General features: G+C 42.5%; 1 protein-coding gene across 6 annotated transcripts in view; it reads right to left on the reverse strand.

Moving 5' to 3' along the window:
• Window positions 1-17,295, reverse strand: part of SORCS1 (sortilin related VPS10 domain containing receptor 1) — a 547,844-nt gene that overhangs the window by 343,169 nt on the left and 187,380 nt on the right. For all 6 annotated transcript variants that reach the window (XM_045438838.1, XM_045438836.1, XM_045438837.1 and 3 more), the window contains exon 2: window positions 16,973-17,040. In XM_045438838.1, coding sequence (XP_045294794.1) covers window positions 16,973-17,040 — 68 coding nt within the window. The remainder of the gene's footprint in view (window positions 1-16,972; window positions 17,041-17,295) is intronic.

The raw sequence follows: 17,295 nt of genomic DNA on the forward strand, positions 1-17,295 counted from the left end.
TTTTTAAAAGCTGCCCAGGAGATTCTAATGTGCCCAGCATTAAGAGCCACTGACTATGAAATATACTTAGCATATTGCCAGGCGTATGATCAATAAGACAGAAAATAAAATGAAATCAGTGATTTATGAATTCACTGATTCATTAAAGAGATACTTACTGAGTATTCACTATGTGGTAGGCATTGTTCTCTGTTCCAGTGCTACAAGGCAAAAGTTGCAAATCAAACACTGATTCTCAAGGAGCCCAGGGTCTAGAGAATTGCAATGACACTAGGTACATCTGGGATGTCCCCTGCCATGTTGGAGCAAATACAAAGGTCAAGTTTTCCCTGCTCCAACTTCTAACTAAGAATAACTACCTCCAGATCACTTTACAACTTGAAGAACATGTGGATCATCATATCTGGTTACCAGATAGTTAGAACAACCGTAGCTAAGGAAAGCATTTTTAAAATCCTCATCTTACAAATTTACAAAATTTACAAAAGTGAGGCCCACAGCGGCTTTTCAGTAAATGATAGCTAGCTCTTTTCCCTCTTTTCCTTTACAATCAGAAGACCTGAGTTTCCGTTGTTTCTACCTCTTAAAATGTATCAGACAAGTCTTAAAAATTTTTATTTACTCTTTATAGTAACCTGATCGACGGAATTATTATCATCACCAATCTGATATGGAAATCAAGGCTCAAAGACATAAGGTGATATAGGCAAGCTAATTATTTGTTCTCTGTTATTTTTTAAATGTTTTTTTTAACGTTTATTCATTTTTTTTAATAGAGACAGAGCATGAATGGGGGAGGGGCGGAGAGAGAGAGGAAGACACAGAATGTTAAGCAGGTTCCAGGCTCTGAGCTGTCAGCACAGAGCCCAACGCGGGGATCGATCTCACGGACCATGAGATCATGACCTGAGCTGAAGTCGGATGCTCCGCCAACTGAGCCACAGAGGCACCCCTGTTCTATGTCATTTTAATTTCGAGTATGGGATTTCTAATTTAGTGGCCATAAAACCAGGTTACTACCTGCAAACCCAGAGTGAGTTTGCCTGCTTCTGTCTACCTCTAATAAGCTAGCAACAAGCTATCATGGAGACATGTGAGGTGAAAAAAATCTAAAATAAGGGTATTAATGTCTTCTCATTAGCATTCCAAAATATATGAGGACATGTGCTTTGAGCAACACAGCTATTCAGAGCAACGATTCTTAGACATATGGAACATCAAAGCTATCGTGACAATCAGAGTCCATCTAGTACATGTTTTCTTCTTATAAATGAGGGGCCTGGGACTCCATAGAATAAAATGATTTGGCTAGGATCACACAATTAGTGGCAGTGCTAAGATTAGAACACACAATGTGTTCATACCAACTTTCAAACATGCACGAGACATACTATTTATTTTCATAGGAATGGCTGAAGTAGTGATAAATCTTTAACAGATTTAATACTTTGACGTATTTGCAAAAGTTTGAGGAAAGTCTACGATGAAACTTATTCAATTTTCATTTAGAATTTCTAACATTTCTGAAAACTACTCTGAAAGGTAAGAGTTAAAAATTGAAAAATTGGCAGCCCGGAAGCACTGTTCTTTTTTTGGTTTTGTTTTCTTGGTTTGTTTTTGCTCTCGTTTTGTTTTTTTAAGTTTTGTTCTTTTTTTTCCTCTTTTTTTTTTTTTGTGCAAAATTTACTTATTTATTTTGAGAGAGACAGAGACAGCACAAGTGGGGGAGGGGCAGAGAGAGAGAGGAAGACAGAAGATCTCAAGCAGGCTCCACACTGTCAGCGCAGAGCCTGACACAGGGCTTGAACTCATGAAACCATGAGATCATGACCTGAGCCAAAACCAAGAATGGGACGCTTCACTGACTGAGCCACCCAGGAGCCCCTAAGCTCTGTTATTTTGAATATACACTTTTATCACCATCTAGGGCCACATTTGAATGTGAGCTACTCTCTTCTACCTCCTAAAAATCTGCAAAAGTGTTCTGTGTAGTATGATGCAGGAAGCTAACTATTCTTAAATGCAGATTAATTGCTGCAAATCTCAATTCCCCTCTTTTCTAACTTTCAGTTTGGTCTTCCAAAGCATCCGTTGTGACATGGGCACTTCATCAAGCTCTTTCCTTCCTATGTCCAGTTGGGTCCTGAGTGGTAGCTAATGGCCACTAGTTGTGTGATTCTCTGAGGAAAAAACAACAGGATTGGTACTAACTCACAACCCCAGAATCCTATGCCCAGAAAAGAGCACAAAACTGAGATGAAATGCAGTGAGAAGACACTCAAGTCCACAATAGGAGCCAAGATTGGGTGAGCCCATCTGAGAGGCTTTCTCTCAGCCCTGGTGCGATTTTCAGCAGCTTGAAATCAAAGTCTTCATCCACCAAGAAGAGAACAAAGTATGAAAATACTATTGATAGAGGAAACTTACACTTACTGAGCCCTACTGTGCATCTGCAGCTGCAAAAATGATTTTTCCTCACAGCAAACCTACACGAGATGTGCTTACAGGGAACTAGGTTTTCATGGACACTGGGAAGCCGGAAGCTGAGCTCTTGTTCAGGGATTTAGTGAACCCTGATTTCCTCCACAGATTAGATGATGACAGGCTTGGCATTAGCCCCAGAGGAAAATGAAAACTTACAAGGAAGTATCAACTACAACGATTGTTCTTGAATATAATGTAAGCTTCAACTCTAAAAGCATCATCAAAATTCAAAATACCAGATTCTCAGACATGGCAGCAAAAAAAAACCAGATTCTCAGACATGGCAGCAAAAAGACATGGCAGCAAACATGTCCTTCACGGACAAAATCACTAACAGTTCTTTGTGACCACCCTGTTTTTGATCGATTTTTGCCTTTGGTTAAATACAATAAAAACTCAGTCTAATCTTAAATTAGCATATTTGTGTTCCTTTAAATCTGACATGCTGCAGGTTATCAGCCCCATGTATCAGATGAGGGAAATGAGGGCTCAAGAGGGTAATTAGACATTTCAACTCTACCTTCTCCACAAGGACAAAGAATCCGTAAGAAAGGAAGGGTAACATTATTTCCGGTGGGTACAGGGACTCTTGGGTGACATAAAGTGCCAAATCTACAAAGAAAGCTGGCCCTGGAACTAGAGGGAAGAGGAACCAAAATGCACAATTTAAATCTGCTCTAGGTTCTGAAGCCTATTTCAGGGGCTTTTCACACCCCACATCCACCAGCTTGATGTTTTCCATTATTAACTAGATTGGTACCTGTACCTTGACCTTCGCCCAACTACAATGGGTCTCTGGAATAAGAGAAATCACTCTAAGTTTCAGTTCGAATATGTCCTGCAGAGCTGTATCTGGAACAGATGAGGAACACAGATGAATCAGTACCCAAGAGCAAAGGGCAAATTGATGTACCCCAGGCTGCCATGCTGGCTAGTGAAACTGAAATCATTAGAACCGTCAAGGAGGCAAGACCCTTAGCTGTTCCATGCTGGCCAAAGCCTGGACAGTAGCCAACTGCAGTAGCACCCCCTCCCCAGTCCCAAATGTTTCCTGGTGACCGGGGGAACAATCGTATCATGTTGGTTTTAAACAAGCCAATGATAAGTAAGAAGGGCCTTTTTGAGCAAGAGTCCTCCAGTTTTGCAGATACTCTAAAACTGACCCAATTATTTTAAAGTAGTAGATATAGGCAGAGTCCACAGATTCCTATGTCATCTCAGCATCAGAGCATCAGCTTCTTTGCAGAGCTTCCAAGAAGGGGAAATTAGAGGCCAGACCTCTATCAAGAGTACAGCAGTAACCACAATCACTAGATGTCAGCAAAACTCTGATTGCTAAGGCCACTACAGACTGGGATCAACTGTCGCCCGGTAAAAGTATAGTAACCATGTTATAACATCCATTTAAGTTTTGAAGAGACAGGTTGTTGGGATGGCTTTCTGCCACCCAACAAGAGGAAATGGCCCAAGCAATGGAGAAGAGAGAGGGTGGTTTAAATTCTCACACTTCTTTGGGGTCAGATGTGATAGATCGCCAACTGGGAGAAGGGAAGAATAAACCGAGAAAGGGTGATCTAGGAAGTTGCCAAACGACAATATAAGTGAGAAAACAAACTTCAGAATCATTACCAATCAAGTAAGGGTTTTCAGATGAAAAACCTCCTTGCCCCACCAAAGAAAAGAATTTATACATCAACTTATAATAGGCCTGGCTAATCCCAGCCCCCAATTATTTCCAAGTGTATCTTTCTGGTATAACACAGCAAGCATAAATTTCCTGACTAATATGGTTTAGAGTTGGGGATGGAGAAGACAGACTTCTGTCAAGCCACCTTATTTCTTTCAAACTCAAAGCGTTAAAGCTAAGCTCACACTGGTCTGTCTCAATGTTCGTATTTGAAAGGGACGATGAAGCAGGACACTCAAAGATAAATTCTTTTCAAAAAGCTCTTTTAAGTCTTGGTCCCCAGAAATGCTGGCAGAAATAAATATACATTTTTCAAAAGAAAAAAAAAAGTCCTGTGCCTTTCATGAATTGATTGCACCTCCTGCTTCTGCAAGCTAAGAAGTCATAATCCTCTGCAATCACAGATTGTTTGAAGCCAATAAACCAAAGGTGATGACCTTGCTAATACATCCCAGCAGGAGGAAGAAATAAAGCCGTGCTGAGGAATAACTCTTTGGCACACCATTTCCCTTTGGAAAGAAGAGAACGGAACGGAAAGTGCCCCGGCTTGATTTATGGATGAACAGCATTTCGGGAAACCTCACCTGAAATCAGAAAAAGGGTTTTCTCAAGCTCTCCAGTAATGCTGCTTTTGTTCCTCTTGTCCTAGGACACACAGGGCGAGCCCCCACCCCTGGATACCAGCTTCATTGACATGTATAACTCCCCTAGCCTCTGCTCCCAGGGAGGCCCGTCTATCATGATGTCCCATGTCCCTCTACCTAAAGTTAATTCTCTGGTGACAGCACAGCACTCAGGATCAGGAACTTCCATGGGCTCAACATATATTTATTTTATACAACTCTCTAACGCTAACAGGACAAGTAACTAGGAGACACGGGTGGGAATAAATTCATCTTCCTTTTATAATCATACCCACTTCTGACACTTACAGAGGCATCGCCACAGACGTGCAGCATAAAAGTGTCAATCTACGTGCTGAACTCAAATTAATATTTGTCACCTCCTTTATGTGCAATGTCAATAAGTGACAGCAATAACTGACAATTGAATTCAATGACAGAGGGAAGTTAACCTTTGATTACCTATGATATATGGTATGAGACAAGCTTTATATAAATTAGTTAAGTCCATAGATAATTTTTTTAAATCTCCTTTCCCCAATACACTTATCCCAGTGCTCCATTTTACTGAATACATACAACAAGCCAAGAATTGTGCTTGGCATCAGGGATACAAAATTGAGCAAGACAGCAGGCGACCTTCAAAATATTCCCAGTAAGGGAAATAACTATAAAGAAAGTACTTACAATTCAAAGTAATGCATTCAAAAAGGAAAATGTGTCTAACAGTAAGAGTTAGCACAGGAGTAGTAATTTATTCTCTGCATGAAGGGGGTGGTCAGGGAAGGAATCACACAAGATTACCCATGAGGTTCAAAGCCTGGGCCCTGGACCAGAAAGCCTGGATCCAGATCTCTCTTCTCTACTGCTTAATACCCCTGTGACCCTATGGACAAGTTTCCTCATCTATAAAATGGGTATAATAATAGTACCAACTCATGGGGTTATTGGAAGAATTTAATTTATATGTATAAAGCACTCTTAAGAGAAGTCCGTGGCACATTGTAAATAGCCAGTATAAATAGCATTGTTTTTATTTATTAGATAAATCGAACACAGGAGAAAAGACATTTCAAACAAAGATGACCATAGAAGTATAAGATCCAATGTTTCTGTTTCTTTGTTTTGCATCCTTTACTGAGTGCTCAGTAGATGATACACATTTAACCTAAACGTCACCAAAGTCCTCTGATAGTCCTATGAGATAAATACTATGACAGCCTCTTTTTTTTTTCCAGATGAGGAAATGGAGCAGAGATTAAGATGCCTCCCCTGCACCTCAGAGTTAGCAAGTGGACAGAACCTGGATTCATGTGTGGGCAGTTCAACATCCAAGCCCAAGTGCTGACCTGTTTGTGGACCAGCCTTCCGAGAGGAAACGTTGTTTGGCAAAACCTTCAGGGAGTTCACCATGGTGGGAACATATAATGATCTTCCTTTATTTATTAAGAATTTTTTAATGTTTATTTTTGAGAGAGAGAGAGAGAGGGAGGGAGAGAGACAGAGCACAACTGGGGGAAGGGCAGACATGGAGACACAGAATCCAAAGCAGGCTCCAGCCTCTAAGCTGTCAGTACAGTCCCTGACGCTGGGCTTGAACTCATGAGCCATGAGATCATGACCTGAGCCGAAGTTGGCACTTAACTGAGCCACCCAGGCACCCCATGATCTTCCTTTATTGAGAGTTCTAATAACTGGAGTGACCAAGTTCAAGGAATATGGTTATTTGAAAGGAGAGAGACAGGAGAAGCCAAAGGCAGAATTGAGAATCCAGAAAATTAAATCCCAAAACTAGACTTTTAAAGAAAAAAGGAACAAATCATTGGCATGGGCTCCAGGGGACACTGTGGGAAGAAAAAAAAAAGTGACCAGAAATAACTCAACATCGCTTCAGTATGACATGTGGGCTGGTCTCTGTCTCTGTTTCTCTTTATTTCTCTCTCTCTCTCTCTCTCTCTCTCTCTTAAACACAGGTAAGGCAGTGACTACCAGATGTGGCTAATAGACAAGTCTTAGGTCTTGAATGTAAGACCTGCCTGGAGGAAAGCTACTATAACCAGTTTGAGGATGCTGCTTAGTGCTCCCCAAAGATGTGGAGGTAAGTTGTCACTCACAAATACCTAGGAACGTGGGGGACCTCACAAGCATATCCAGTTGTTTCATACACATGCAGAAAAATAGAAGCTCGTTCTCCCACAGAGCTGAGTGGATTTCTTAACAGCAACTTTAAGAAAAGGCTTTTCTGATAAACTCCACCTGCTCCAGCCAGTTCCTTTTCACAACATCTGCTGGGGGCGAGATATGTTCTAAGTTTAATATTATAAAAAGTCACACGCCTCTGGGTATTATTTCTTCAGTGTTCTTTAAGCTTATCAACATGCTTGGATTGGGGGTTCTGCTGTTTCACCGCTTGTCTTCCCCCGATCCCAAACTTCCTTTCTTCTCGATTTGGCACGGACCCCCTCACGTACTGCTGCGACCTCCCCTCAGCTCTCACGTCCTGTTGTCCTTCTTCAACAACTCTCAGGAACTACATAAGCAGCCGCCTTCTTGAGTATTACACAAGGCTCACGGTATGAAAGCACAGCCACACTGAGCGTAGTCTGTAGCCTCAGCTGGGATCTGAGCATGCCCAGCACCGCACCTGCAGGCCCCTGAGAAGTCCCGCCTCCTGCCTCCGCAGCAGCTCTTCCAAATTATCGAACCCCTTCTCCAGCCCATTTCCGTTCACCGTAAAGCCAAATGTCAGGAACTCTCTCAACTCCTGGTCTCCCAGGAAAGCTGATCTATGTGTGCCCCACTCTGGCTTCCCTGTGTGGTAAAAGAAATGCTCCCGCTGTGCTCACCCCTCAGCCCATTCTGATCTACATGGCTGAACAGTCCCCCATATGAGCTCCTAACACATACCCTCTCTGCCACTCGATCTCCTACCAGTTTCATTCACTCTGAGGTTTTCCTGCATTTTCAACATCTTATTTATTCCCCTATAAAACACGGTCAGCATCGCCCTCTCTTAAGGAAAGGAAGGCATTCCTTTAGCCTATGACCGCCTTTATGGAAAAATCAGCTCCCTTCCTTTACTTCCCTTCACAGCTGCTTTCTTGGAGGAGTTGTCTCCATACCCTTTTCTCATTCACACACAGTTGCAGGTGCTCAGTAGACAGCAGTGGAGCAAATGTATATGTAGTAACAGCCTCACCATCCACTGCACTATGCAAGACATTAGCAGGAAAGTCATTGTAGAAATGCCTCTTCTTCATACCTTCTCGCTCCTCCTATTGGTCCTATTGGTTTTCACTGTATAAGATCCATTGGAATCATCACCCCCTGCCAACCATATCCCGTACTCCATTTCTTCATGCTTCCCCACTAAAAAAAACACACCAAAAACCAAAAACCAAAAACCAAAAAACAAAAACAAGTCAGCTCGTTTTCCTCTCTTACTTTACTGACTACCGTTCTCATGGTCAACAGTCTCGCTCTTTTCCAACTGAATCCTCAACATGATACAGAGGTCAGTTTTTCCCCCTAAAATTTACATTTCATCAAGTCTTTCCCTTGCTCCAAACTTTCAATGATGCATTACTTCCTCTGGGATAAATGTCAGAATATCTAGCACAGCTGAATATGGACTGGCCCATTTCAATTTTTCCAAAATCATTTCCAAATACTCCATCCACACACAAGACCATGTTGTGATCTTGTGTAGTCTCCTTAAGACGCCATGTCAACAGCATGTACCGGTGCCTAGAATATGGTACACAATAAATAAATAGCCTCTTTTACTGGCTTGATTCCTACTCGTTCGTCAAGAGTCAGATCAGGTATCATCTCATCCATGAAGCTTTCCCTTCCCCGACCCAGAGCATGTTGTGGTGCTTCTATTATGGTACTTGACACATTAATCTCTCATTTATTTATCTGTCTCTCCCACCAGACTGTGAATTGCTTCAGGGCAACAATCAGATCTTATTCATATCTGGATTCACACCATTTAGCATCATTCTAGGTGTGTACTTATTTATACATTCAGTTAATTTGACAAATCTCACTTGAACGTCAATGCATCAGGCACTTTCCCGAGCATGTGAGAAAAAACAGAAAGCAAACCAGACAAGGTCTCTGCCCTCCGGGAGCTTATATTCATTCTAGTAGTGGGCATGAGCCAATGACAAGTTTCCAAAAATAAGGTGGTGTTCAGGCTGAGACCTGAAAAATGAGAAGTTAGTCATGTCGACCGAATAATGAGACTGTATATAGCTACACATGATAATTAAATTCTGTACCTTGTGAACTTCTTGGGGTCTAGTACACAGTTCTTTACTCAAAGACAGTGCAGTAAAGTGGTAATTAACATTCTAAGTACTTCCTGAATCTCTAACTAGTTTTAACATTGGATGTTAGTTCCTCCACTTTCTCTAGCAAAGTTTTCTTATTTTCTGGGCTCGTATTGATAACGTTTCTAGAATATCAGGGCAATGAATGCTTTTGCATGTATCTCATCTACTGCTTGCTGAAGAAAGAAATAGGAAACTCCACAGAGAGTCAACCGTTGAGGCAAACGAGGCAAATGATGAGTGCAGAGGTACAACCAGAGGCTGACTCTCACAGAGAGGTCAGGAAGGTCCGCAGAATCTGCAGGCAGAATGCAGCCAGATCCTTGTAGAAACAGCCTCCATGTGGGGATGCAAGAAGGTTTTGTCAGAGCTGAGGGTGCTGACAAGCATTCATGGTGCTCTATGGACAAACTGGGTTCCCACAATTGAATCTGGGCTTTTCACTCTGGGCGCTGGCTGTGTGCTTACTCTTTAAAATGCATGTCCTGGGGTTTCACCAGATCATGCAACACATTATTCGAAATGGCATCCCCTACATGGAGGGCATTAGGGTAAAAGTTTAGGATATAAGCAAGTATAAGACATAGACCTGGCTTTCGGAAGCCCTGAACCATTTCTTAATATACTGCTTCCTTTTAAAATTTTTTTTTAATGTTTATTTATTTTTGAGACGGAGGGAGACAGAGCGCGAGTGGGGGAGGGGCAGGGAGAGAGGGAGACACGGAATCTGAAACAGGCTCCAGGCTTTCAGCTGTCAGCACAGAGCCCGATGCAGGGCTTGAACCCACGAACCGTGAGATTGTGACCTGAGCCGAAGTCGGACGCTTAACCGACTGAGCCACCCAGGCGCCCCAATATACTGCTTCTAAGCAAAAAAAAAAAAAAAAAAAAAAAAAAAAAAATTAATGATTTTTATTGTGTGCCAAGTTCCGTGAGTGTCAAACAAACAAAAATAACTAAGACCAAACCATAGCCTTTGAGTTCGGAAAGAGGTCAGAATGGAAATAGGCGAACATAGACACTAATTCATGCATAACTTTTGCATTGTATTTGCCACACTTCAGAAATCACCTGCTGAGTGTCTGCCCTTCACTAGATTTTCAGTTTTTGCAGGGAAGAAACAATTACTTACATGTTCCTTCCTTGCCAGTGTCTGCCTCGCACAGTGCCTGGCACAGAATAGGGGGCTATTTGGTATGTGCTAAACTAAACCAAACGAATATATATCTAATAACCATCCTAAGACAAAGATAGGTAACACACTATGGGGTTACTGAGTAAGCAACAATTTACTTTTGCTTCAGGGGGAGGCAGGTGGGAACAGGAGGTCTACAGGTCCACAGAGCAATAAATATATGAAAAAGTGTTCAGCATCACTAGTGGTCAGAGAAATACCCATTAAACCACGCAGAGATTAAGACACCATTTCTACTAAAAAGACCAGCAAAATTTTAAATGGAATTAAATTAAAACTAAAAATTTAAATTCAACTTTTAAATTGAAAATAGCCGGCACTGGTGAAATCATCAGGAAGTATGTAACTTATTGCTGCTGTTTGGTATGTGAATTATTCCCATCTTTTCAGAAAGTCACCTGTTTGTGGAAGCACTATATGTAATCGCAAATACCATGGAAATGAGCTATAGATCCATTAAAAACATAAGGGGAGGTGGGGCGTCTAGGTGGTTCAGTCGGTTAGGCGTCTGACTTCAGCTCAGGTCATGATCTCACGGGCTGTGAGTTTGAGCCCCATGTTGGGCTCTGTGCTTAAAGCTCAGAGCCTGGAGCCTGCTTCAGATTCTGTGTCTCCCTCTCTTTCTGTCCCTCCCTGGCTCATGCTCTGTCTCTCTTGCTCTTAAAAATAAAGAAATAAAACATTAAAAAAAAATTTTCTTTAAAGGTATCAGGAGGCACAGGCTAGCACAAGATCGGTTCCTGGCTGCATGATGCTGAGCGTTACTTAACTCTCCAAGCCTCCCTTCTCTCATGTGTAAACTGGGGACACAAGCAATGTCTATTTTGCAGTGTTGGTAGGCAGGTAAACAGCACTGAGAACATTTTCTGGTCCACATGAAACAGTGCATAAGCTGATTAGGACATCATTGCTTAATCCAGCATACAACCTCCACACTATTTGATGCTTACAAAGCTGACTTTTTTTTTTTTTTTCTAATGTATTCATTTAGACAGACACCCATGACTCATTATTAAGTAAAACAAACAGGTTATCAGAGTCCTGTGGATACTTACTCTTATTTTCTTAAACAAATGAAAAAAGTGATGCTGAGATGTATATGCTGAGATACATACATACATATATATATATATATATATATATATGTATATATGTATATATAATTTTTTTTTTTTTGAGTTGGGTCATAATGGTATGGACAGATTCACCAAAAGCTCTCAGCATCACCTACCTCAAGAAAGCTAGACGTGTGTGAGGAGTAAGAGACTATTAAAATTTTATTAGTCTCTGCATTGTTTGGCTCATTATAATGAGCATATATTACAGTAAGGTTTAATGCAATAAGCTTATACCTCCAGGAGCCGCAGCAACTCCACATGACACAAATATGGGAAAGGGAGTGAAATTTAGAAAGCTTAAAAGAATCCAGAACCTAAAGCAGCTCCTGGTCCTGCTGGGGAGTGTGGCTCTCCCCTTGGGGCCCCTGGAAAGGCACTAAACGTTCGCCTGCACGGGGCTGAGGGACAACATCAGAGCTGCGTGACATAAAGAGCCCTCCTGGGGGGAAATCACCACACTCGAGCTTGATTCTTTTCATTCTGTTTTTTTTCTCTTTTCTTTTTTTTTTTTTTTTAATTATTTTTCTTTTTTTTAGGGTGGGTATTCCTATTTTATATCCTTATTTTTGTGGTTGACAGGATTTTGTAGCAAACCATCCTACAAAGCAGGGACTGAGAACCTGTGCCAAGCTGCCCCCTGCTCTTCCTCTGGATGATGAGTGGGAAGGCCAGACACGCTTAGCTAATGTGCCTCAACCACAGGGCTGGCAGAGTCACAGACCTCAGGTCAGCTGCTGTCAGCCTGGACCCCAGGCGCTCTCCAGAGACCCCTCTCTGCAGCCAGCCCCACACAGACGCTGCCCCAAGGCACTCGCCATTCTCTCCACAGACTCCACTGGGAAGCCTCTCTTGATAACTGCAGTGTGAACACCCAAGAAGAAACAAAGATACTCCTGTGATGAGGAGATGGGGCTGGCTCCCGGACTGGAATCAAGCAGAAAGCCTAACCATTGTCCCTACCTTAACCCCACGCACCTGTGCCCCCAAAGCAAGTAGTGCTCCTTGAAAAGTACATCATTTGAAGATGTGCTCGGATGCTGGCTTGTGTTTCACCTGAATCTGAACTGGGATACTGGACTCGAAAAGAAGTCAGCCATGTCAGCCGACCTCTAGGACAGAGGCACTGCAGGCTGCGTGTCCCTTGAAGAGTATCCTTTTAGCTGCTTCCAGAATTGCCTAGGGCTTTCTCACCAGCTAAGCCTCTCTCAGCAAAGTGCTGATTACCCTGGCACAAGAGGGAAGAAAGATGAATGTATTTATTCTCAGAGAGACTGTATCTAGATTGTGACATTTTATTTATCTCGACCTTTAAGCTTATCTTGCTCCAATATGGTAAAACCCCCAGTTCCACCAAACCTCAAAGCTTAATCCACTGTAAAGCAGAGAAGATTCTAAGGTGTAGTTAATTGTTCTGTGTCAGATCATCCCCCTTTCCTCTCAGTTTGGTTCCCTGAGTGAACGGCAACACAAAACAAAACAAAGTCAACAACTTGCTCCAAGATTAAGGTGTAATCAACGCCAAGACCATCTGGGAGCAAACGCTCATTAATTTAGTAGAGCAGCATCTCACCCCATCATCCAGGGCTTGTTGATACAGCAAGGTGTAAAGCCCTAGGACATCACTACCAGGACAGCTGCCTCTTGGCCTCTTTCCTGTCCTGACACCCCAAGGCATTTGCAACTTGAGCCCTTCTCACTGCTCAGAGGGAAAAAGTTGTATAGGACAAGGGCTCACCTGAAAAGCGCATTGGATCTGTTTGTTGGACAAGAAGCCATTTCCTGGTTGCCCAGGATTTTTCTGGAATAGGTAACAAGCTGCTCAGAATGTCACAGTGCTTTGAAAATGATACTCATTTCATATATTTACGATTAAAATGTTGTTTGTTCATTTGCTTAGGTACAGAATGAGCCACCAGGAGGCAGATGGGACTCCAGAAGACAGGTAAGCAGTGAAATGATTGAACTTTATGACTACCCCCGTAAGTGTTTGCACTATTGTTTACTAATTGGATGACCTTGAATGCATCATAAAAATGAATTAAGGGGATGTAATAATGCATGTGTAGCACTTGATATCGTGCCTGATGCATAGTGACCACTCAATAAAAGTTAGTTTTTGCTATTGTCGTCATTATCACCATTATCACCAGCATCATTGCCGTTATCATTAAACCATAAAGGTTGATCATTAAAAAGCATGATCATTAAATCATAAAGGTGCTGAGTTTAAGGATTTAAAGTCCAGTTAAGAAAAGAAAATATACACATGAGCAAAGTAAAGACGGAACACTTATCTTGCGTATGACAGTTTGTCTATTTACACTAGGTTTATCTTATCTTCTTCTGGGATCTGGCAGTTCTAGGGGGCTGCCTAAGAACCTGATTCAATACCCTGGTTATACACAAGTACATTTATCTCTCATGTGAATGATCCACAGAAATTTGCCCCCTCTAGACAATGAACATCCGAAGGACAGTCAGACAGAGCTCACATGCTGTCGATCCATGTATCAACCACATTCCTCTCCCTGGACCAGAACAATCTAAGACCTAAAGAAGTTACTCAATACATCTTTGTTGAACAAGTGAATAAGAAAGAATATAAAATCATAGATTTCGCTGGTCTGTTCAAAAACGGTTACTTACCGAGCATCATCTATGGGATAAATCCAGTGCTCTGGACTGTGGATGTAATGAGAATACCTAAACCCTGGTGTGTCCCCAGCAACTGCCCCCCCGCAATTTTTGGCAGGTTTTTTGAAAAGCAAGTAAGAGCTGACATAGGAAAAAATGAGTCCACACTTAGCACTAGTTTCCTTCAAGCAAGGCTGACCCAGACCTATCTCTTCTTCTATATTAACACCCCCAAAGAGATTCCCTAAAGACCAAACATGGGCATCACGCGGCACCCAAAAATGAACACCCTACCAAAGCATATATGAAGTATTCTAAATATCTTTTTCTTTATCCTTGCCTCTTTTCTAAATTATATTTTCACTAAGGCATGGATTATTTTATCAAAGTATTAAAATGATAGTTCTAATGGTATAGAGCACCCATAATAGTTATTTGCCACAAATGACAAGTATAACATAGGACATACATGGCAAATGATTATGGTGGGTATATCATAAAATTAAATATATGTGGGTATATTACATGTGTATACATGCGTGTGTACATATGTATGTGTATTTGTGTGTGTGTATATATGTATATATCCTCCATTGAAATTGAGGGGTTTGATTGAAGGTAAGATTGAAGGGTCAGCAGATCGCCCCTGCCACACTTTCCTAAGCTTAAGGCCATTGGAGGTTGCTCCTTCAGAAGAAAGACCTGGTATTACTGGTCGTTATTTTTATTTTGCTAACCCTCTCCCCTAAGGTGAGAGAGAACTATTCTCCCTCGGCTGGTCACAGTGGCCCCGTGAGAGGGAAATGGGTGCAGCGAACCTGAGTTTCTGTAGTCTAGGGCAAGCTGTTCCTCCTGGCCCCGGGCATGCCCTTCCCACCACTCAGGCTGAGACTTAGGGCTGCTGATAGCCTCCGTCCCACTGAGACAGAATTGCATATCTTTTAATTTTCTAATATGCCGACAACACTTTATACAGCAGATGCACTGAGGAATGAAAGCTGGCTTTTACTTTCATGTATGTACATGCATTAGAGAAATCTATCAGGGAAGCAGAAGCCTACTCAGTCACAGCCTGACGAAGGGGTACTGAATTCAAACAACAGAGCAAGTGTCAGGTTCTTAATGCATTAAAAGAACTGTACTTTTTCAGGCTCCTTCCACATTCCCCACACTTTAATTTAGTGATATAATTTCCTTGGGACAGAAACTCTGCATTATTGACCTTCCAGTTGGAGGAGGAGTTCCATAATCTAAACACCTCACAGCCAAAGCATAAGAGACTCTTAAAAACTGAGAACAAACTGAGGGTTGATGGGGGGTTGGGAGGGAGGGGAGGGAAGTTGATGGGCATTGAAGAGGGCATCCTTTGGGATGAGCACTGGGTGTTGTATGGAAACCAATTTGACAATAAATGTCATATATTTAAAAATAAAAAACAAACAAACAAACAAACACCTCACAACAAACACAAGAACAGGATTCTATCCTTTTCTTTGGTCCGCTGGGGTTTTCCTAAAGCACACAACAATTTATTTTTGGGCTTCTTATACCTAGTATGAAGTCTAATGGAAAATAGCCATCAGGTTAAAACAAAATTCAATGAACATCCTTTTTGTGTGGTAGATTCCCTTAGATTTCACAGGGGCAGGCCCTGCGACCAAACTGTTACTATGTAAAGTAACCTCCTCCCCACCACCCCTGTCATTGTTCACTGTAGCAGGCATGGACCCCTGGCATGAAGGGCAGATTGGAATCTCTCTCCCTAGACTTTAGCCCTGAGACTGAGGACCAGCAGCTAGTCTCTTCTGGTCATGTTAACTGACAGGTGATGAAATTCCCCACTGGTCTTACATGGAGGACACCTGCTAGCTTGTGTCTGCCCCGAGACTACTCCCAGTGTCTCTGTTATTAGTATACCCCTTCCCCCTTTATCTGTGCGCACAAGTGTATGTATTCAGGGATGGCTGATCAGAAGTGATATACGCCATGTTTAAGCCATCGTTACACCCAGGGCACTGACCAATCAGACTCTGGGCTGGAGGTCAAGCCCATGATCACTGAATATCACCCCTGAAGTCATCTCCATCTTCTTCCAGGCCCGGGGACTGTCACAAGATCCAGGCCTAACCAATCAGAGCCAGTGCTCTCCTGTTGGTTTGGGTGTGGACACGTGACATAGGCTGGCAAAGACCCCATCGGGATTAGATAAAGCAGATTTTTAGAAACAAACAGAACATATAGTCCCCAAGAACAAAAGGGGAGAATAGCTGCCTGGATTTCTGAGGACGTTTCTGTCCCTAGTTTCACCCCAACTGCACATTCGTGCTGGTGTTCAGTGAGTTTGTGCTAGCCTGAAGGATCTATGGCATGGCATTCCCCTGGAAAAGAATTTAATGCACCTTCTTACATGTGTGAGGCAACACACTGTGAATCCCAGAGATGAAGGCATGTATGCGAGTGTGTGTGCACACCTGTGCGCTGGTGAGCTGAGGGCCAGGAAGGGAAGCAGTGCAGAATCTACACTGGAAGGTTCCCCGGGCACTGCAAAACCAGAGGTGAGGTTGATCTCCTCTTCAAAGACACCTGAATTCCCTCACTGCTGCTCCAATGAGCTCAAAGATCAGCGAGAACTGAGGGGAACCCAAATGCTTCAGGACAACCTGATGAACAGTTTTGCAAAAAGACCTGTGACCAATACAAACTTAGAAAGAAGGAAGGATCTGGCCTGCCTGGAGATAAACCCCAACCCATGACTAAGGCAAACAGCAAAAAGGGGAGGCAACGAGAACACATGACCAAAAATCATCCCACCAAGGAAAATGGGGTGAGGGAGAGCAGTCTTGGGCGTGATGCTCAAGGAACACAGTAACCGTTAGCTCACTTTATCTACGTACCTCCAAAGCGAGCTCTCAGTGATGCTCCCCAGGTTATAGTCATACAGCTTTGTCAAAATGAGAATCACCTGAAGGCAAAAGAAGAGATCACGGTTAGTCTCCAACAATTACAATCTCATAGCTGTGAAATGGCCCAAGGGAGGACTCAGGATTCCGTTAATAGGTGCTTAACATAATTGAATGAATTGTTACAACATTGCTTAAGCTGACTGGGGAAGGGTTTTGCCAGTGTCTTCCTTTAAACCGCTCAGACCTGATCCCCTCCCCAACTTCTCTCTGTATCCTGCAGGAAGCGTTACCTGCCCATCCAGGCAATCCTTACC

The sequence above is a fragment of the Leopardus geoffroyi genome, chromosome D2, assembly GCF_018350155.1.
Source record: "Leopardus geoffroyi isolate Oge1 chromosome D2, O.geoffroyi_Oge1_pat1.0, whole genome shotgun sequence".
Taxonomy (NCBI): domain Eukaryota; kingdom Metazoa; phylum Chordata; class Mammalia; order Carnivora; family Felidae; genus Leopardus; species Leopardus geoffroyi.